The sequence below is a fragment of the Anser brachyrhynchus genome (assembly GCF_964034855.1).
Source record: "Anser brachyrhynchus genome assembly, chromosome: 3".
Taxonomy (NCBI): Eukaryota; Metazoa; Chordata; class Aves; order Anseriformes; family Anatidae; genus Anser; species Anser brachyrhynchus.
Genome location: NC_137696.1, coordinates 67,390,797 through 67,414,213, shown reverse-complemented (window position 1 = coordinate 67,414,213; position 23,417 = coordinate 67,390,797). Strand labels below are relative to the sequence as shown.

General features: G+C 39.2%; 1 protein-coding gene across 5 annotated transcripts in view; it reads right to left on the bottom strand.

The window, feature by feature from the left end:
- SAMD3 (sterile alpha motif domain containing 3) overlaps window positions 1-23,096 on the bottom strand; it is a 35,480-nt gene extending 12,384 nt beyond the window's left edge. The window contains exons 1-7 of one of the 5 annotated variants that reach the window (XM_080583878.1): window positions 22,971-23,096; window positions 22,393-22,498; window positions 21,465-21,651; window positions 17,282-17,392; window positions 9,964-10,149; window positions 9,567-9,651; window positions 2,560-2,727 (exon numbers count right to left, since the gene is read on the bottom strand). In XM_080583878.1, the coding sequence (XP_080440004.1) occupies window positions 2,560-2,727; window positions 9,567-9,651; window positions 9,964-10,149; window positions 17,282-17,392; window positions 21,465-21,651; window positions 22,393-22,471 (816 nt within the window). In that variant the 5' untranslated portion in view covers window positions 22,472-22,498; window positions 22,971-23,096. The other 4 variants (XM_080583877.1, XM_080583876.1, XM_080583875.1 and 1 more) reach the window with 4 other exon arrangements.
- Between the last annotated feature and the right edge of the window lie 321 nt (window positions 23,097-23,417).

Sequence of the window (23,417 nt, the reverse complement as noted above, 5' to 3'; positions counted from 1 at the left end):
CTTTTGCAGCAGATCAAGATCATTAGCATTACAATGTACTCTCCCCTAGCTTACTGTAGCTCCAGGATATTCGCACAACTGTGCAAAATGACTGGGGAGGATTCTCACTCCATAGCCAGAGGCCATGGCATAGGCCATTTTATGACCTGGGCACTGCCCTTGCCCTTACTCAAGACATTTCTTGTGATGCTAGCTAGGAATATACTTTCCGCCCCCCCCCCCCCCCCCCCCCCATGATGAGATAGGAAGAGCAGTCAAATTTATTAGTATCATTATTACTCCTTTTATGTAAAAAAGAATGCCAGCTATACTAATTAGAAATGCCTCACTGGTAAAGAATCTTTTTATCATCTTCATACCATTAACAATTCAAGATTATACTGACACAAAGCACACTGCATGGAGTTGCACCTTATGACTATTCAGAAACTAAAGCTGTGTGGCTGGTAAGTAGGTCATCCATTGGGAACAGATGTGCGCTTTCATCTGCACTGCTTGCCAGTTGGCTTTGACCTATAATGCCCTAAGTGTCCTACTCTGCCTATCTAAGGGAGAGTGTGGACACACAAAGTGGCTAGAAATCCTTGACTAATTGTTCTCCAAAGGTCTCCTTAGCATGGAATTCATTTCCCACCCTTTTACCTTAAATAGTCCTGATGGGCTGGCTACCCATCGGCATATGGCTGGTCTGTTTCTCCAGGCTTGTAAAAGGGACGATGGCAAGGGGATCTGACTAATGATAATCTGAAAATCATTTGGTTTTGCCTGTGGTACTGACTTCTAGACCAAATATTTATTTTTTGAGGTTAAGACTTTCTGTTTAGCATTTTGAATTTATCACAAAGTAGTTAGTGCCAAGCATTAGCAGTAAGGTACCTTTAAGTACGTTCCTAAATATACAAAATGAAAAACTCCACACTACATTTGTTTAAAAGAATGCTAAACAACCATCTTGTTCAGGCGTGCACATTTGCAGTTTGTAGTGACAAAACTTGGTCTCTCAGAACCAGGTGTACTTGGCTTCAATGTAGAAATGCATTTAAAACTAAGCTACGATTCCCAGTTATGTGGGATTCATTCCTAAACCTTAATGAACTCCACAAGTGTTAATCCTTACATTTATTCCTCCTTGTTTGGGATACAGGTAAAAAAGAGAAAGTTAAGGATGTTCAGGGAGAGATCAGCATCCTCTCACCTTCTTCCAGTTTCACCCTTATCCACTTACGACATTACAGCCAGCAGGAAATGCCTAAGAGGAGGTGAGATGGAATGTGCTTCCTTCTTCAACTTCTAGAGCAAACCAGGAGTGGCCAGCAATGGCCTTGGGCAAAGCATTTAAAGGGAATGGCATTCCCAGTTTACAGTGCAGACACAGCGCACTGCAGTTAGTTATACCTTCTCTATAGGAAAAGGAAGTCTAGCACGTAGTCCCTACAGGATCACAGCAAAGCCCTTGTCAAGCAGCTGGGGTGACACAAAAACAAACAAAACCCACCCACAACCTACATTTTCCCTTTCCAAACATTAGCAGACTAATGAAGGCTGACTTAATGCATACGTGACAGGAGCCTATTGCTTCTCTTTTACCTCATGCAAGGCTGTTTATTGTTTTGCACCCAAAATAAAGGTTTCTTGTATCACACATTCTGCAAACCTTTAAACTGAAACAGGCAAAAAGAGTGAACTGTTTATTCCTGCACACATTACTTAAGAAGGGATAAACAGAAATTACTAAAGCTTCTATTGAACATATACATGCTTTTTTGGGAGAAAACTACAGCTACATTAGAACACAAGGGTATGACTTATGCAGAAATGCATGAAATAAACCACTCTTTTTCTGCTAAAGACAGGCACTTATCTGGTAAAGAGCAGTATGGACATAGGTGAAGTTTTACCATATTTTAATTGCAGCTCTAAGAGAAGCATGAGGTGTGTTGACAAAGCATAACTGGAACCTTAAGGTATTTATGAAAGCATGTAAACTAATTAGTGTGCTTCAAACACTTACTGGGCAATGATAGCTCTTTCTGATTTCTCTGACTAAAGGGAAACACAGCATCTGCATGAATACATTCATAAGCAACCCTGCGTATGTTGTGCATCAACACAAATAGCTCTTATATAACAAAGTGCAATGTGGCAGTAGGATATGGCAATTTTCTGTAATCTCAAACGTCATTTTGCATTCTTACTTGTACAGAGGTTTCAGCTCTTACATGTAAACCTCTATCATTTTTCACTCTAATTGGAGGTGTATAACCTAAAGCAGAATGGGAACATTGCTTTAACAAACAAACAAAACAGTTTTATATCCAATTAGTGACAGCTATAAACGACAACTAACACCAAAGCATCAGGTACTGGATTTAGCTCCATGGTTGATACTCAGCTCTCCAGAAAGGAAAAAAGTCTGGGGTCTGGCTACAGAACAAACAATCTGAGAAGAATTTAAATAGGATGAGATCACAGTGTCCTCTCCCTTGCTGGGTGGAGCCTTACTGGCAGCACAGGAGCTAAATGGCCCAGGACTCTGAAGATAAGCACCACCAATCTTACCTCTTTCTGCACTTTAATGTCATAAAGTTTCTTCTCAGCAGATGAAGATTTCTTCCTCTGTCCTCGCCTCTGGCCAAATTTGCATTTGTTCCTTAAAACTTCCTCATCATCTTCAATAGCTCTCCGCACATATTTGAAACGATCTTTAAGGGCCCGTTTCCATACCGACTGCATAATTAAAGAAATTAATAAAAATCTGTCATTCCCGGTATATTCCAAGAATTTGTCAATTCCTAAAGTAGGTTACTTTGTTTTATCTAACTTTATTTTGTATTAAAAAAAAAAAGTTTGTCACTAAATACAAATACATTTTAAAAAGCTCATACAGTAGCATCAGCATACAGGTGGCTTCGGGACTGAAGGAAACAAGCACCTGTGATTACATGCCTCCGCATCTATTAAACAGCAGGGCTACTGGCACCTGCGCAGTTCCTCAAGGACCACAGTAATTCAATGTAAGGGTTAGATGTATCCAATATCACCAGGGCTGTCAGTAAAAGTTCACTTTCCTTTTCCGCCTCTTACTTTTGGATACTCGCTGCATGACATGAAGTAAAAAAAAAAAATGTGGTGAAACAGATTAGCCCACAGATGCCACAGAAAACTAATGTTTTTGACTAGTTTATTTTCCCCTACCTCAGCACCTGACTGGTTGTGCAGCTGTGTGATGATTATACCTAACACAAGGGTTAGGTATAGACACAGTCTACAGGAAAAGACACAGTGAGAATCTTCCTTTTGAAGGGAGCCTGCAGTAACATTGTGTCAAACATATTATTAAACTGAACTTAGAGCTGTTGAAGTAAGAGGGTCTGCTAAGTAGGTCCTGGTGTCTGTGAGTTGCCTCAAAGGGTGTAAATTCCAGCTTCAAGGCAGTTCTACAAGCGGATGCAGTCCCTGCCTAATGGAACCACTCATCAGAACCAACAGCTGGAGTTTATGTGCTCCCTGCTTATGTTGCACTTGTGTCTTTTTCACTTGGAAACTGAAAAACGAGGCTGCTTGCTGCTTCTGAGAGCTGGATGGTTGGCAACTTCCATGACTTCCTTATGGACAGACAGCTGCCCAGCTGCAGTCCCAGCTGGGTGTCCCACAGCAGGACACAGCAGTGCTAACTACTGACACGCAGGGACAAAGTTACAAAGCAAAGGCTGTTAGACATTTCTGCAAGCAAAGCCTGCTACCACGGGTAATGAAAATGTTTCAAGGATCTGGCAAAACAACTGATTATTTTGGTTATTGAGTTTTTTTGTTTGTTTGTTTTCCTTTTCAAGGCAGGGAACAAAACAACAACAAAAAAGTGATAGGATGTGACAAGAGAAATTCAGATAGTCATTTCATTCTCTGAAATTGACTCCAAGTTGAACCTATACTTACTGACACACTAAAACCAGAATAAATAAGTACTCCAAGCTCCTTACCAAAGAGGTGTTTTCTATTAAGCAAGGTTAAGTCTACTTCTACTAAATTCTATTTTACACCAAGTACTACAGTATCTTTCTTTGCAGCAGGAGTCTGACATGCCAGTCTTTCTCCCGCATGGACTGGTGAAAAAAATCACAGCAGCACATCTATGGGATCTGAGCCCTATGGTTTTTACCTCAGCTTTTCATTGGCAGACCAAGGCAGAAGTGCCATTTCTGACAGGACACTTTCTGCCACCCACATATGGGCTTTCACAGAAAGTATCCTCTCACCATCAGCTACAATTAAACATCTGAGAACTGGAAAGCAAACAAACCCACCGGTATTTGTATTATGAAACTTCTGACTTCGGAATCTGGCAGAACAGAAGCCGTGTCCTCACCAACCTAAACTTAATGACTAGAAATAGAGCACAACAGGTCTTCTCACCACATGTATTTACAGCTTCAAGTTGAGTATTATGACCCAGAAGTACTCTCAAAACCTGTAAGGTGTCTACATGCCTTGGAAACCCCACTTGGTGTGGGCCTGAACCATTCATTAAGGCTCTTGAATGCTCTTCTAATTCTGACCCTATGCATTTACAATTTGATGCAAATACACCAAAATCATATGCCTAGCTAAATTTATTTGGAACATATTTATTTTAAGACTGATTAAAAGCAAACAAAAACTTAGTGTAATGCTTCTCTGAAACATTCAACAGGATATTTTAAGATATTTTAAAACATGATTATCTCAGACAGTATTAACAGCTGACAAATTAAATATTCTCTTATGTGATGTTTGTGCTGTTTTGTCTTTTGAAAGCCTTTGTTAAGCTGGGAGATATTTTAGTTTGTTCTTCCATATAAGTGCTTTAAATATCTCACAAAGTTCAAAACATTCAGGGGTTTCAGCCTCCTGTCCTCAGATAAGTCAAGAGTTTTAACTAAATCTATTTCTGTAATAGGATTCTCATAAGGCCCTTCTCACATACCTATTTCATGAGCAGGACTGCCAAGACATATTTATGTGGTTTCCCTAACAGGTAACATTTTCTAAAAAGGATATTTTTGTTGCATTTGTGAGCCAATAATTTTATTTTCTATGAATACCAGAGGGGAAAAAAAGAGTAACAGGAAGATTTACCGTGCTTATAAGGGAGTACAAGGATTAGTTTGTGTGTATCTGACATGGGAGGGAATGGATTACACGCAGATTAAAAACAGTAATTTACTAGAGAATAATCATTTTGCATGCAGCAGTTGCATAATCGAGCGTGTCAGCAATGTGATCCTGGGTTTCACCAGGATCACAGCACTGCTGAACTCCAGGGAATGTCTTATACAGGCGCAAGGATTTACTAGCCCCCTTCTGCCTTCATAATAAAAGCAGTTCTAGAAACTGTACAATTTCAACATGAAATAAAGTCAGTGACTCCTTCCAAACTGTTGTTTGCAACCCTTGTAAAATGAATAACATAAATAAAATAATATCTTGCAGGAGATCAAGAAAGTATCATACCAATTTTCTTCTGACTGCTGCAATTATGAACCTGGTTTTGTATATTAAAGTTTATTTTTCTGTAACTACTTGAAAATATTGCTTTGGTTATATTATAGATCACAAATCCAGTAATTTAATCTCATGACTAAATAGAAACTATCTTTATTTAATTTTTAATTGTTAGTGTGTTACTTTAGGGTAACATTGTTCTTTGAGTAGAAGGAAACGTGGAAAAAATTCTTTCAGCAACCACTTTAAAGCACTTCTTTCCAAAAGCAAATCTTGGAAGGGGTAGAGAAATTAATTTCATTCCAAGTGCTTGACAGAGCTCTTCAGTGTGTTTTGTCTTTGTTATTTATTTATTTATTTTTTGTGCTGTGAAAAAATTATCAGGAATCCTAAATAATTCCTGCTTCTTAAGAGATGTAGTGAATAGCCTTCTTTTTAAATTTATAGCACATAGGTAGCTTATTGTTAATCTTATTTTTAAGCTTACTCTTTTAGGATCATGATCTTCCAGACTATATTACATTTGATATCCTTTTCAAAAGGGCCTACAGCACAAAAGGATATTTTTCCCCTACTGCAAAGTTAAATGAGAAATCATAACCAAGAAAACAGAATTATGGATAACCTACTAATAAATCTTTAAACATTAAACCTTTAACTAAAACCTGTCTCATTGCAGCAGGATGAGATTTATAATATTAGACTCAGTTTCTGCATTATGGAGACTTTTTTTTTTTTTGCATTACTTGCTTTAAATAATTTGGAGTTGCAAACAAAACATATCCAGTATTATGAAAAAATTGAATACTCAAAGAGTTTTGCAGATAAATTTGTTCCTGTCATGAAAATGCAGCTTTATTGGCATGAATTTAGGCTCTTCTATGTACATTGCTCTACATTTTACAGCCAATCTTACCCCTTTCCAAATTCCTAATCTATTTCATTTCCATGAAAGTGTTGCAACAAAATTGCTGACATTTCCAGTTTGAAGTTTTTCATTACAAGTTCTGTATCCTTGGATTTTATGTTTTTTGTCAGAAGAAAAAGCTAGTTTTAGAACATCAAGATATCTCAAGGGGAGAAGTTTCCATTTTCTCAGTCAAAGCACAACTGCCTGCTGCTGCCCACCCATGACATGAAGATATGCACATAATTGCAAAGAAGATCCCAGAACAGTTTCTACTGCATCATTCCAGCAACTGAGACGCATCCATTTCTGGTGAAGGGCTCCAAACTGTTCTGTTTAAGACTTAAAAATAACAACCTGACCCAGCAAACTTTCTCAGTGTATGGCATTAAGAACTACCACAGCCTCTTGCACACCCCAGCAGATGCTGCAGCCACGCTTACAGAGCCTGCTTTCCAGAAGTACTTCCTCCAGCCCAAAGGGTAAGCACTTTGGTTCCTCTTAAGCATGACTTTAGAGTTTAACTGAATCTATGAGCTGGGACATACCACAGCAATAAATAAAGGACAGTAAATTAATCTAATTAACAATAGTGAGGGAACACTAGAATGTAATTACTCCAGAGTATGTTCAGTTTCTTTAAAAAAAAAAAGAAGTGCATGCAACTTCTCCCCCCACCCCCCACCCCATAACTTTATCAAGAAATTAGAAGTCAGAATATTTGACAACGTGCTTGTCAGTATTCTGAATTAACTCAAAGAACTTTATTAATCTACTGGCCGTGGAAACAGGTATTCCCAGAGGCCTGCCTGGCTGAATTGCTATGGTTGGTGTCCCTTTTTCCAGCCTTACAACACCCCAAAAGGTGGGGTTGGGTTTGCCCTATCAAGCCCAGACATCAATGCACAGCTCCCTTTGTAGTCCTCGGAACAAGAACTTGCACAGTGTGATTCCTCTCTTCCTAATGTAGGAACTTAAAACATTACATAAGTTGCATCTCCTGAGGTTTAATACTATAGCTAACATATACATAACTGGGTTTCTAGCCTAGAATTCTATTCTCATTTTAGTTTTCTTTTTCTACTTCTAGCTATCAGTCCTCAAATAACATGCTTTATGCTTTACCCCTGAATTATTTTATTGATGGTTTTCTCAGATGCTTTCACTGTACTGTTCAAAAAATTGTAATAACAGCTATCTAAGGATAATATGAGTTAAATGTGTTCAAAATGCTCAAAAAGTAACATTTTACGTGCCTAACAAGACCTGTGATTCATTGCTGTTATCAGAAACAATTCTATTCCTATATTAGCCTGAGGCAACTTTAAGTGAAGTACCTACAGACACTTCACTTTTTTGAGCTGCTGAAGACAGCTCTCCTGAGATGAAAGTGGTGGTTAGCTAGTGGATTTTCGTTGTTCATTTGTTTCTTTAAAAGTTTTATGAATCCAGGATTGCCAATTCAGTTTTCTTGCAAGTCTCACATTAAGTAGTTATGCATATGATGATAAGGTTTGCTTTAAGCCCTTGCTGCTATAACACACAACTATTTCCAATAAATAAAAAAGTATTTATTTTCTCCATGACTGCAGAGGTGGAAAAAAAAGTGTCTAACAGTATGTCGAAAAAAAAAAAAAAAAAAAAGGTAATTTGTCTTCCCCTCTCCTCCAAACTTAGCTATACAGACCTTTAATGTATGTTTTCCCTACCTCAAGCAAGGCAATGGAGAGAGGCTTGCCCAGAAGCATTAGGCTAGCGATATTGAGAACAATTCCAGCTGCCTGGCTTACCAATGGTTGTGTCTTCCAGGTTCACTTACTAGAAAGTGTGAAAGAAATATCGAAAGACACTGAACAACTATTCTGAAATCTCTGCCACACCGCGCAGGTAATTTCTGCCAGCACCGCTTTGGGGATCGATAACTGGAAAGCAATGAGCTATTTTCTGAAGTATGCGTTTATAGGTGGCTTCAGTAAGCCTATGCTTTTGCTGCAGTGAAAGCCCTTTGAAAGCCCAGCTTAAGAACCTCTGTTTAAAAACAGTTTTTAAAAAGTTAAAGGCTGTGAAAAGGGCTTTGGAAACACCCAGAAGCACGTTCCAGCCAGCCTTCACAAAGGATGCCAAATGAAGCCGTAACATTGCCCAAGACCAAGGCAGGGGACTCCCACTGGGGCATTCAGAGAGGTCTTCTGAATGAAGCAAGGGTGGGCTGCGGCTCTTGTTCCTCCACTCCCCCTCTCCTTTTGGAGAAGTGTTTGTTTTCTTTACTCCCGTCCCTCTTACAATGCCTGACCTCAGAGTCTCATCTGAATAACCTCCACTTAATCCTCACACTTTTTAATTCTCAAAATTGTTTTGCTTTCTGCAGTAACTGCACAGATATGTATTTATGTACGTTTAAAGCTAACAATCCCCTCTGAGTCTCACAATCTTTTACAAAAAGCTATAAAAGTATCACATGGCAAAGCAATGATGTGAAGTCAGAAGGTGAATGTCGTCCTTTGAGACCAAGATATGTATCCTAAGTCACAGGAGTAGGGGGAAAAAAACTTGGTTCAATTTTACTAGTCATCTCCTTCCACTGCTTTCACATATGTCCCTGCCAAGATCCCAATCAATGGTTTTTAAAGTTTCAATAATAATAATAATTTATAAACAGTGACTAGATTGCTGACATACCTAGAATGGTAGAAACACTTTATGATTTAGTTGCATATCTAATGCACAAATGATTATAAAGCATTGCAAGAAGATAAGTCTTAAGTTAGTCCACATAGAAACAGGGTTTTTTGTTTATTTTTAAGAGGTTTGGCTTCTCTTTGCTTTTAGAAAGAAAAACAAAATCACATTTACTCTAATTTATCCTTTGGGCAAAATTAAGCCAGAAAGAAGCTGTACCCAGTGAGCAACCAGGGACTTCAAGTATGGTCCTCAATAATCTCAGTGTGGCTTTGAGGAGTGGGATACAGATGAATGAACCTTTAATTAATACCATGAAATAAGAATGTGCTTTGACAGGCACGTCAAAGTGAAGCTTACAGCTCTGAATGAAAACAGCATGCAAGAAATTTATATTGATTTGCTCTGAATTGTTATTTTCTTGTACTTGACCATGTGTTGGGCGGGAAGGGAGTTATTTCATTATTTTTCAAGATGGAGTACTATTTACAGTACTTACAAAGCCATTCCCATCATCATCCAGAAACGGGTATGCCTGCAGCAAAGCACTGACAACAAAGTTGTATTGCTGGCTGTTCGGATACCTGTGCAAACAAGATGGGGATGTAAAAGAAATAGTTGGTGTTACTGATGGTGTTCAAGAGTGTATGGAGTCCATACTGATACACATTAAACTGACTGAATGTTCCCAAATTATTTTTAAGACTATCAATTCCCATCCAAACAAGAACTTCAAGATTTCATGCAAATCTTACTGTTGGCATCAACAGGTTTAAAGTCTTAGCCTCCTCTATTTCAGTAAGCATATGAAGGAGAAAAGCTTTACATTCATTTGAAAATTTACTTCTGCAGCTAATTGGTAATGCCCCCAAATAAACCTAACAATATTTACTTACAGCGATCCTGCTAGGTATTTTGTCATGTCTGCTTGCAAACATTCAATCATCCTTATTCTCATACTGTGATCAGGGCATTTTTTTTCTGCTAATAAAATCTTGACATCATAAGGAAAAGCTGGCAACATATAAGAACTTGTCCAGTGCAACATCTTACATCCTGCAGAACATGATTTCAGATTTCTTCTGAAAAAGATTATATTATTGTGAACACTTCCTCTATGGCAATGCAAGCACGAAGAAAAGACAAATACAAAGAAAAATTCAATACAAAGTGAAGTTATTGCTATACATATTCAAAGCTTGCTCTCTTGGTTTCTACATAAAAATTACTTACAAAATTACTTACAAAAGCTGTGATCAAAATATATGGAATTAAAAATGGATGTCAAACACGAAATGTTATAGTCAGTAAACACTGCATGAAATGCTAGAAAATGGTCAATAACTGCAAGCAAAAGAAGTCACAAGGGACTTGCTACCGTTGCAATATAACTGCATCTTCCTTTTGCAGCGTTTACTGTGGTCCTGCTAATTTAGTGGTGATAGTAAACCAAAAAGTTTAATAGAATAAATTATTATACAAGATATTAGCTAAAATTGCCCTCCCTAAGGGGAAAGCAGTGAATGGATGAGGACAGTTAATCAACTCAATGAGTGGAAACAATGCACAAACAGCCTGTAAGTACCCACACCTACGGCCCCAGGTAGAGCCATCAGCAGTATTTACAAATGTCACACCCCAGGCGGTGTCAGGCTGAGACAGGAAATCAGCACTAGCTATCTGAAGTGATTCTCTCCTCCATAGAACCTGTTAAACCCTAATGCTGGAGGAACACAAGGTAATATAGAGGATAACAGAGCTGGAAGTAAATCAAGAGCCACCTAAAGGGTGGTAGTGGCATCCTCATCCTCGGACAGCTTCTCGACTGTAGTAGCCTGGAACCAATTAGAAATTTCACATGGGAGGTACCAAAGAGAGCTTAAAAGTCCTGTTATGTGTATGATATCACTGCAATTCATTTTTGCTTGAATTTAAATTGAAGAGAATAATTTGAAGGCAACTAAGAAACTTATAGAAATATCAGACTTCTGCCACCTGGACACCACCCTGTGTAACCTGTTGTAGGTGACCTTGCCTGAGCACAAGTGTTGGACTAGATAACCTCCTGAGGTCCCTTCCAGCCTCAACCAGTCTGTGATTATAATAATAGAAATCTTTTAAAATGCTATCTACTAAATGTAGATGCTTGCAAAGTACAAATATACAGATATCTATACCACCAGGACAGCGGGGCTTGTCACGTGTGACAGCATCTCCGGAAGACCAATGTCATCATCCTGACATCCCCCCCTTTCTTCTCCTTTCTCCCAGCTGTTATTGCTAAGCATGGTGCCAAGTGGTGCAGGACATCCCTTTGGACAGCCTGGGCCAGCTGTCCTGGCTGTGTCCCCTCCCAGCTCCTGTGGCACCCCCAGCCTCTGAGGACACTGGCAGGGCAGCACCAGGAGCACGAAAGGCCTTGGCTTTGTGTAAACACTGCTCTGCAATGACTAAAACAACAGTGTGTTATCACACAAATCATTGATGAAAACACTACTTTCATCAAAAAGCCAAACCAGCATCACATGAGCCTCTACAAAGAATATTAACTCAAAACCAGACACAACTATGATGTGGAAGAAAATACTGCTGGACTACAGTCAACATACATAAGTTTTCACTGCAAAAGCTCTCTTCAGTGGCCTATAGACAAAGCCTACAGCCTTTATTGGGAGATTTTGCTACCTAGCCTCTCTGTAAAGAAAAACCTATGGCTGCCATGTCTTAAAGGTGGCAAAATTGACTACAACTCTAATGGATAGGCATTTGTAATAGTTTATAGCACTTTGAAATACTACTTTTGATGTGGGAGCAGCTCATTTTGGGCCTATATAGCCACAGTTATGGCCTCAATACTTTCTTGAGTAGATTAGCCTATAACTCCTAACCTTGTTGACCTCAGTATGCACCACAGCATCTTGGTGTCTTAATACAGGTTGGTAAAACTTGCAGGCTACTAATACTTTTATCATGCATGTAGAACTTTTACTACTTTACAGTCTAAAAATAAGTAAAAACTCAACTGTATGAGAAATTTTATAACCCCAGACACATCCTACTATCCTTTTTGGTGACAAATTATTACAGAAATAATAATAATAAAAAAACAAATTCTGAAATCACTTGGAAAAAACTACTATGCAAGTGAAGTGCAGAAGTTCAATGTAGCATCAACAAGGAACTTTAGAGGATTCACGCTTGAATCCTCTACTTTCATCAACTTTACTGATGAAGCCAATATAGCAGACAGGCTGCTCCCAGTTACTCCATACTATTTTCAACAAGCTGTCATTTAAACTAGCACAAAGAAGGACAGTAATTTAAGATGTACGGTAATTTGTAGCCGAGCATCACTAATTCCTATTGTTCTTAACAGTGACTGAATTACCATTTTGAAAAATGAAAAAGTTGAGCAGATTTTCAGGCAAACCTTAGACTACAAGGGCTCTCCATGGTTTCCCTCTGCCACCTCAGCTACAAGTTAGTTTTCCAAATAGGTGTAGTCATTTACTTCAAGAAAATAATTTTTTGTTGGGTTGGGATGGCTAATAGTCATGGTTACATGGTAATTCTCCCCTCTACCAGGCCCTCTGCATTTGTCAGTAGGAGGAAAAAAAAAAAGACTCCAAGTTTTATTTCATGCTCCAAATTTCTCTCTTTAGCCTTACCTAATCCAGAGTATGTCCAAACAAAAACTGAAGATTCCTTTAATTTTCATAGTGCAAGACATTTAATATTTTATTAGCTTTTGTTGAAATCATTCCTGTTAGGTTGTCACATTAAATATGTGCTGTAATATTTTTGAATGAAATAAAAGTTTGTTTGAAAAGACAACTCCATTCTAAACATTATTCCCAGAAATGATCACTTGCAAACTTGTTCAACTAAAAGAACAGTTCAGTTAAACTATACATGCACTATGATTTATTCAAATAATCAAGACCTTCCTTGGTTTTGAATAACAGCATTACAGTTTGATTTAGGTACAAAAATATGTAGCCTGCTTCCGACCATACCTCTCCAGTCTTCTAGATTACTTGAGACACAAAGAGAGAGAATTAAGATCCCAAAAGGCAAATTACTACACCTTTTCTCCTGGTTTGAGACGTTTGGTGTTGATGCTCAAATAACCCAATGACTGTTGCAGTCCCACTTTCCCCTTGCTGTCACAGGTCTCTACTTTTTCCTTACTGGTACTGGGAATCTTCTAACATTGATTCAAGTTATTTCAAGAAACTACAGTGATGACGTTATTCATTTCTCCCTCTAGGTTTAATTTTCTGAATGTTTAGGTTACTTAACTGGTAAGGTGAGGAAAATTCCCGCACAGAGGAAGCAAGACAGACTCTTTATAGGTAGCTAGAGTATGGAGCTGCATCGAAAGAAGCACCTTCCCAGTAAGGACACAACTAGTTAATGAGCTTTTGATCGTTCAGATTTTGTAGATGACCACTTTCCTTCCTGCACTAAGTGACAACACAGTTTCACACAGTTATACCTTTCTCTGGCTCCATTACAGGCTTACACAGCTCATGCAAGGATGTTTACTGAGACATGAATGTTAATAACACAATTACTCAAATGATCTAGCTGAAGAGCGATCGTTACATCTACTAGAAATTATTCTGATGACCTCAACAATAAGGCTTCTGCACTGAAGCACAGAAACTCTTAAGGAACATAAAAAGGGGCACAATTCAGCAGATTTTCTTTAAAGACAATTGCTGTATATGTGTATGTTTAAAACACATGAAATACAGACCAACAATATTGTTGCATGGGTAATGGGGATGCATTCTGCTTGCCCGCAGTCCTTGCCAGCAGGGCATGATGAGGATGAGTTCAAACACTGCACTGATACATGCTGATGGTCACCCAACCTGGAGAGGGTTTGCAGCAAGTTCCACTGAGCAAGTGAACGAATGGTGGCTTGCAACCTGGCAGGCCAGTAATGACAGTCATCTTGGAGATGGGAGCCAAACTTAATTAAAAATAAATATACAAAGAGCAACAAAATAGAATAAGCCCAAATTTATGTGGACACCAGCACCAATATAATGGGAACGGCCTTATTAGTATATTGACAACTTGCAGGCCCAGATTTAATTGAACGCCAAAAATATCTTCTAAACTTGCAGCAAATGAGAAGTGTAAGGCTGTCAAGGTTGGACAGAGGGTGTTATTCTGCTTGTGCACACAAACCTGCTCTGAACAAATGACTTGAAGTCTCAGTAAGTCTGTTATACTACAGCTACAGAGCACAACTTTATAGGAAGAACAAATGTACAAGTAAACATGTACTGGAGCATCACTCAAAGGCAAACATCTGTACTGTCCCACTGGAAACAGGGAAAAAAAAGGTGATACATTACGTTTGTCCTTTGATAAACAAGCACCTTGAGGAAAGGCAGAGAGGACAAAGCAACCAATAAAAGGCTGGTTTTCACAGCAGTGTCAGGTATTTACAAGCAATGACAGCCTCTGTCTTAGCAACAAGACAAACATAGGGCTGCCAGGAGACTGCTAGCACTCCAATAGCAAAAAGCAGGTATTGAGGAAACATATTTGTTGAGTTGCCCTCTGTATGCTATATTGTTGTCTTCACAGAAATGCACTGCTTCAAGATTAATCTTCTTGGAGCTCAACATAAAGACTGCCAGCTTCACTTCTACAGCTGTTAGAAAAAAGTTGTTCTGCAAGAAAAATAAAGTTATACAATAATTGCTGCAGCCAGTTACTCTTTATTTTTGTGTTTAAACAGTCTGCTCTGCTGTCTTTGTAATACTTAGTAATGTGGAAGAATATATAACAGTTTAACAACTGCCTACACAAGTAAAATACTGAGAAACTTTGAGCCAATTCATCAGCAGCAATAATTTGTAAAAGAACAAAGAACGCATGATTTCATTTCAAGCGAAGCTACGTGAGTTACTAAAGCTGTAGATGCATGGGAAAAAGAAAGAAAAAATTAAGTTAAAAAAAAAAAAAAGGAAAGAAAGATTGGAGAAACTAAGAACCAGATGCTATAAATGTAACCTTGGCCAAAGGTCAGTCCCTTGAACTGAACATTTAAACCAAAGTCACTGAATTAAACTAACCCTTGCCAGAACTGGCTCAAAAAGTCCTTGTATGAACTGTTTTGCCACTAAATAAATGAGGTGGGAATACCCACTAAAGAGCAATGGAAGTTGTTCTTGCTCTTAGCTTCTCTTCCAAATCTAGCCTGGCTGTTGACAGAGGGTTATGTGCCCTCCTTCCCATTCTGAAGAAGACAATCCAGAGTATTTAATTTGTAGAGCCTCCCCCCTGTATTACTATATCTTCCTTTTCCCCATTAATTAGGATTAGAGAAGATAGAAGGAAAAAAAAAAAAACCACAGAACTGCACAGACTTTAAACATTATAAATTTAAAACAATGAACAACAACAAAAAAACTCCTCTGCAGCTGATAAAACAAATACCAGATTAATATACCAAAACACACACAAAAAAAGCCATCATTAATCTGATGTGGAAGAAACACTTTTTACCATGACATTTAATGTATTCTTAGAATAAAACCAGAGTGTATGCAGTGCGGGGAAGGGAGAAACTGTGCAGAAAATCAGCTGAGTATGTATATTAGCAGAGTAAACCAGGGGTTACTTTCATACCCTAGGCTAAGAACATGTCCTTATAGTAAAAGCAATTTTCTGTTCCCATAATCATATTTTTAAAAGAAATATCTTATTCAACTCTTTACAACCTGTTTATAGCCAGCATTAAAATTTCTATCAGTAGCTAAAAATGCAATAAAGGAGTACTGGGGAGGTAGGGAGAGATAACTCTATAATTCCACATTAATCAGTGGGTCAAGTCATAGACATATTTAAACAAGAGCATTCACCTCCAAAAATAGTATTTAACTAGGGACAAAGCTAGTGCAGTAGTTAATGGATGCCAGGGATGCTCAATTCCATCTTCAGACTAAATCAGTTAGTTAAAACAGCTATTTTGGAAAAAGACATTTGCCAGCTTCTCATCTGACCTTTAAAGAGAAGCCCTCATAAAATTTGCTTGGGTCTTCAAGACTATAAATCATCACAGCTCCACTTATTTTCAGGGCACCTACTGCTTCACGAAGGGGCACTTCCATTTACAGCTGACTTTCTTTTCCTCCTCTTCTACTTCTTTGCCCCAAGGTGAGTTTGCACTGTTCCTTTGCAGTCCCTTTCCCTTAACAGGCCATTATGGGCCTTTGAAAGCTTTGTACTGAGAACATTTCCTAAAGCCAGTCTATTCTGAGTTAGGCTGATTCACACGTTTAAAACTCTGAATGCAGCACAAGGCAAATTACTCACCATTAATTAAAAATAAGTATCCTATAGAAGTAAGGGCTAAAAACCATCATCGCAAAAATATTTAATGGCTTATTCCAAGGGGTTGTTTCACTAGTAACAATGGTGTCAGGATTGTTGTGTTTTGTTGTAGTTTGTTGTTGTTTTGTCCTTCCCAATGTCATAGTTCAAACTTTTGAAATAAAGTCCTACGTGGTTCACTATGCCACCTTCTCTGTTCCCAGAAGTCTCATCATTAACTTTTTTATAGGTGACAAAATAGACAATTCTACAGGAAGATCTCCACTTGTCACAGAACAGTGAGGCCATCAGTCACATGTATGGGGGAGAAATGATAGCAAGGTGGGGAATAATAAGGGGAGTAATAAAGATAAGAGAACAATTATCTTGGAAGAGAAACAGGACTCTTCCAACACTAGCTGCCTAGCTCAGAGAGAAAAGCAACCCCTCTTCTTGCCTCCAGATTTTAAGGAGGCTCATTTTGACACACAAGGAAAATATGCACACAAAGGGAATCAGCATGCCTACTTTCTTAAGCACTGTATTTAAGGTGCATCAAGCACATGATTTTGTATGTACCCATATTCCACTCAGTAATTAGTTTGCCAGAATGTTATTGAAAGATCTGTGAAAAAGAATTTTTAAGAACTAAAGCAATAAGGACAAACCTGTATTGTGCTGTGATACAGAGAACAACAACAACAAAAAATAACCTCTCATCTGACCATTTCATTTAGTTGATTCGTAGTACACTTCAAATCCTGCTGTTTTCTAAATACACCTGATTAAACCCAAAGCTGACTTCCAATACTTAGGACAAGTACTATGTCATTTACAAAAGACAAGTAAAATTTAGTAAACACATTATGAACTTACTTTTGCTTTAGCACTCTTTGATCAATTAGTCCTTCTTCATTTTCAGTTGAGGACAAATACAGTTTCCGCTCCACAGGACTAAAAGTACTTAATATCTGCCTTTCAGTGTCCCTGAAATAAAAAGTAAATAAGTAAAAATAATAAGTCAGTCGAGATTTGTGCAGCTTATGGAAAAAAAATATTTCAGGGTTCTAAAATACCAGTGGCAGAAATAGAAAAGGAAAAAAATAACACTGAAAAAGCAGGAGTTTACATGGTGCTGATATTGTCTCTTAATCAAACTCAGTTCAATTACCCAACGACTCTTACAAGGAAAACTATAAAAAAATATTGTCCAGCAGTATTCCAATTCCTACACAATAAGAAAACTGGGAATAACTAACCACTACAACATGCTGGTGTGCATGGAGCGTGAATATTGCACAGCAGTTTCTATGCAGCTAGAACTTTGAACATCCCCCACTCCCTTCTCCCTTCCCCTGGGGCTAAACCCATCTATAACCTTTGAGTCAGTTTTACATTACTCTGACCATTCTACCGGATCCCTGAACATTACCTGGTCTCCTGATTATTTGCTCGAACTCCGGTCAGTCACTTGCACTAGAAACTACATATATCCACTTTGCTACATGCCAGAAATCCCTACACAAAACCACCGCTCTCTAATTTCACCTTTGCATCCATCTCCCTCCCTCTTGTCCCCTTCCTGTTCTTTCTTCTCCTTTTGCTTTCAGAAGTCAACATCAGCAGTTTTACCCTGTAGGACAGGAGCTACTATTATGCTGTCAAGAATGCATAGCAATCATCAACTGTTTTTTGACTTACAGACGAGAGACATAGATGAACTTGGTGACTTTGCTAGCCAGATGCTAGAGGCTCCATACTTCCCTGGATTTTTATTTATTTATTTATCCACCATAATCAATTAGGCTTTGCCCAATCATAGCTAAAGCTACAGGGGACCAGTGAACATGATTACAAGCATTCTTTAACATCGGCACATACTGTACAACAATATGTCAATCAGCATCACAGATTCAGTCCACTCTACCAAGAGACCCACAGGCTATTCTCCAGCCGCTAACTGAACCACTTCTCAGAAAGCAGCATAAAAATTTTCTTAGCAAAGCCACCAAGGTGATATCATCACAAGTTTCACTACTTCAGGCTCCAGCGGTAGTGCTTTTCTGAGACTTGCTAGAACCTGGCTTAGGGAAAAAGTAAACATGCATTAAAGAACTAGATCTTCCACAAGTTATGACACCTGGAACTCTTTGGAGATGACGCAGGTTCTTTCTGTACCTTATCTCTTCAGAAGCTCTGAACTCCAAAGATGCCCTATAAACTGTTCCAGCCTCAGCTACACTCACACATGAAATGCTGTTACTGCAAGCAGCATTACTGTTCGGTAGGTTTATATGGGGAGTTTTCCCTTTTCATGAATCAATACAGCTCTACCGTACATGTTTTTTCAGCTGTCTAGTTAAAACCAGAAAAATCCAGTACTTTCCATATGCGGCTCCTAGCTACAATCAAACTTGGAAGCGGAAAGCACCTTAACAATTACTTGGCAATGTCTATGCATGAGGTCCTCATATGCACATAACAAGTGACAAACCAAAATGCTATTTCCATGTCCTAATCTAAACTGCTGGAGACACAAGTCATGCTCAGTGTTCCTTCAGAAGTCCATTACTTCTAAACAGAAAGTGTTGCCCTATCATACTTGAAACTCTAAGTCCAGTCAATAAATAAGGGTTTTGTTCCTAGCAGAGAGAGGTGAGCTAAACTCACTGAGTTAGCTAAGCTGAGGACGACAGGAAGAAGAAGTGGGCAGGCAGGAGTGTACCATCAAGCACTGGGGTAGCATTCACATGAGAAATGTGACAGGGAAATAAAGCTTACAGCCCTTGGAAGCTCCACAACAGTTTTACTGACTCAAGACAGCTATGGTGCTGCTCTCTCCCCTGTCCCTTGTGCTGAGTACTGCCTCCTCTGTCCTAGCACTCACAGGAGGAGTTAATTCTGGGAACTGGCTTGATTGAGAAACACCACTGCAGGACAGACAAGGTGGTTTGTTTTCACCCGGACTCTGGCACCACAGGGGAAGGGTTAGGAACATGCAACTGTGGAATCTCGGGCTCAGTTTTTGCAGTTGTCCCCAGCACACTATTGTGTGTAACATATGCATACTATTCAAGTGATCAATCTCTGAATGAGGTCAAAAGAAGTTCTTACAGGACTTTGTTCAGACAGACACATCTGTTCACCACAGAGCTACAACATTAAGATAAGCATTCCAGAGTTAGCAAATGACATTTATAGCTGCCTGCATATTAAGACACAGTAATAAAAAGATAAAAGCTATTTTTACTGCAGGAGCATCACTCTACATACAAAACAGCTTTTAATTATCTTTAAAAAAAATTAACTCATCCAAAAATATGTGAGTACAGGCACTTCTGAAATGTGCTTAGGAGTTGTATTATGTGATTCTTGGCTGTGACACAGGAAGTGTTTCAGAAGCAGTAGCTTATTTACCCAACTTCCCTGTAAATAGAAGAGTACCAGTGTCTTGTTTTTCAGACAATAAGACTAGGTAGGGAAAAATTTTGAAGTAAATTATATTCACTAACGTTTGGAGTTCCTAGCATTTTTTTTTCTTTTCAAAGTCTGCAGAACCCCACAGAAAAGCTGTGCCCTCACGATATTGCAACAGAATGCTCTTTGTGAGACATCAAGACCTGATCTGTAGGACTTCAAGCACACAGGGAGCAATGACACCTGAGAAGCAGTCTAGCCAAACACCCCTGGTGAACTCAAGGATGAAATCTTAATATTCAAAACTGTTTTCAAACTACCTTAAGCATAAGAACGTGCCTTCTGTAATCCCCTGCTGTAAAGCCTAAGTACCTCCTGTACTTCGGATGAGGTACAGGACCTACATGCAGTAGTCTTCTTCACAGCAGATGCCTGCTCTACCTCCAGAGGAGCTTCCTATGAATCAAGTGAAGCAGAAACCTTGTGCAAAGAACCAAGCCTATGATAAATCATATATTCAGAGACATCAGCTTCTAGTTCAACTCCCTCCAAGAGTACAGGACCATTTAAACAGGGGGTTTCATAAACGCTTCCAGGAGGACAAAAGGATTTTTCTATATGAGCATTTTAGTTCTTCTCATGAATGCAGTTTGGTAGGAAGTAACCCAATCATCACCATTTACTACACTTTGCTTTGTACTGTGGAGTCTATGCAACCTGGACTTCCTTTAAAAAAAGCAAATGCTGCAGAGAATGCTCTACTGCTACTGGGCTACTACTATGTGCCAGCGCAGACTTAGTGCTCAAGCCCTTTCCTTCAAAATATGGGAAGGGAATGTGCCCTCGTAAGAAGAGCATTTTGTGCCATTGGAAATCTTTCTCTATTTTCAGGACTCTTGGGATTGGAAGAAATGACAAGACCCAGGATGTCCCTCCTCAAGCAAGACATGAAGAAGAAGAAAAAAAAAACCAGAGTAAACCCAACTCCTTCCTTCCTTCCGTCCCTGCCCTCCCCTTCCCCCCCCCCCCCCCCCCCCAAAACAAAACAAAACAAAAACAGCAAAACAAAACAAAAAAAGTTATTCAGCCAAGATCTGGAGAATACTCAGGGAAAATAATCTCTGTGGAGTTTGTTTTCTAAAAATCTTTCTAGCTCTTTTTTGAGTAGCACGCACTGGTATTATTAAATGCATACACCTGGATCAGATTCAGAGTTTCCTTTGAGAGCTCAGACTTAAATATATCTATGACACAAACATTATCTCTAGATAAACTGTGTTTTTACTCTAAAACTCACAAACATTTAAAAGTAAAGGCCTCAATAGCTTAATGCTGTAAATATAGAAGATTTCTCCTAAAGTAATGGAAGTTTGATTATGCTTCATGCAAATTAAAACTTGGTCCTAGAACTAGAAGTGAAGGGCAGTTTAAAATAATAGTGGTATTCAGGAACGTTGATGTTCCCTTTAAAAACTCCAAGTTATAACCACATTTTACATTTAACATTGTTAGAGATCATTCAGAGTATAAGAAATAGGTGCAACTTATAGCTGTAAAGCTAGTAAATGTTAGTTTTAAAAGTTTATGAGAAAAATACAAATTTAGTCTGACATGTTTTATGTGATATTATGTACAGACTCACCCACTGATTGCTGGAAGCATTGGAGAAGCTGCTTCACAGTAATATGTAAGGGGTTCTGGCTCATTTTTTTGTTGCTGGTATTTATTAATCAGGTCCATTAGCACTGCCTGGTGTCCAATCTTCTTCACAAGCTGCTGCACCATGCGATCATTAAGAGCCAGAAGAGCTGCTCCACTCACTTCTTCTTCTGCAGAGTGAAGGGGATAGGAGGATAGCAGTTATGGGGGGTGCAATTTAGAGTTGCAGTAACATCATTTATGCCTAAAAACATGATGATGGAAGATAGGTCAAAGGCTTTCTATTGCTCTTGTGTTTCTTCAACTGCTAAAAAGAAGGAAGTTTTAGCTACTGTGCTTTCCAGTGCCAGAAATTCTGGTCACTGCCCAGGCACCTTTCAGTACAAAAATGCTACATCTGTATTACACAGAATCAGTGAACTATTTCAATGCATGAATCAGGCCTTGCTTTGACTACAGCAGACATTGTTAATTAAGGAAAGTAAGCTTTTTAAGGTACACAGCAAACAACATCTTCATACAACAATTCCTCATGCTCTCTTGCAGAGTGTTTATATACTCAGACATAACACATTTGGATGCTACAGATAGATGCATTATTTCAGAAGATGTACACAGTATAAAATAGGCCCTGTTAAGCCTGTTACACCAGCAGATTTGCTTCTGGAAGGTGTACCTATTTATATACAGGCTTAGTCTCACCCCCAGCATTCCTTGGAGACTTCATGATAAACCTGCACGCTTATTTTGATTTATCAGTTGCATGTCAGTCCTCTCCCTAATAGATTCCTATTGAAGTCTTAAGTTAGCATAAACGTAGATAGATACATATACACATTCCCAAAACAAGGTAGGCAATACCAATTAAAAACATATAAAAGAAAAGACAAACAAACAACAAGAATGCTTACCACGAAATTTAGGAACTAGTTCTCCTAAATTCCTCTGTCTGAGCCAGTTGCAGACTTGATCAACCGACCAACTTTCCATCTTCAGGTGTCACAGTGCTAAATTTCACTGTGAAGCAAAAAGAGAGGTTTATTTTTACGCTGAACTCTGAGCTAAACTCCAACTGTAAGTAGAAAAAAAAAAACCCGCACTCTGCAAATACTGTTATATTTACATGTTCTTAATAAAGTGTGAGAATAATCCAACTAATGCCTGTTGCAAGTGGCAGCTTCCTTGGATCCCTCTCTCTTCACCTCCTCTCCTCTTCCTGCCTTCCCTCTGCTCTCAGAGGCAGCCTCATCCCTTATAAAACACGACCTGCTCCAGCACCATTAACACCCAGCTTTCCACACAGAGAGGAAAAACGGTGTGAAATTCACCACCACCACCACCACCCTCATCGGGAAATGGTTGACATTTTACAGAGAGAAAAAAATACGTCGGGTAAGAGTCTGTCACATATATGTTGGTAGCACATCAGGCACGTTAACCCCCTCGGCACCACCGATAGGTAGCGAAGCGAATACTTAACCCCAGTTACCGGCAATTAGGGGCAACACTGCTGGGAAGCTGGGAACACAGGGAAGGGGAGGGAAAAGGAGGGAAAGGGAGGAGGCTACTCCCCTGGCATTTGCTGGTGGCAACCCTCAGGCCCCAGCCCCCCTGGGACACCACGGGGCGGCACGGGAGGAGGGGGGCACTGTCCTCGCCGGGCTGGAGGTGCTGCTCAGTGTGTGCACCCACCACCTACCCGTGCTGCTTCCCGAGGGAATTGCTGGGGACAATGTTCATCCTACTCTACCAACTCCGTGGCAGCAGAAAACTCTCTGAGACTGCTTTTCTCAGATGCTCCGTGTCTTGCGTTCTGCAGCATTAGAGAAAATTATTCAAGCAAGTTTTTCAGATGAGAACACGAGTGTCTGGCATTGTCGGCCAAGCACATCCTTGTTTAAAATGTGTCCACGTGCATACCCTGAGCATACTGTCA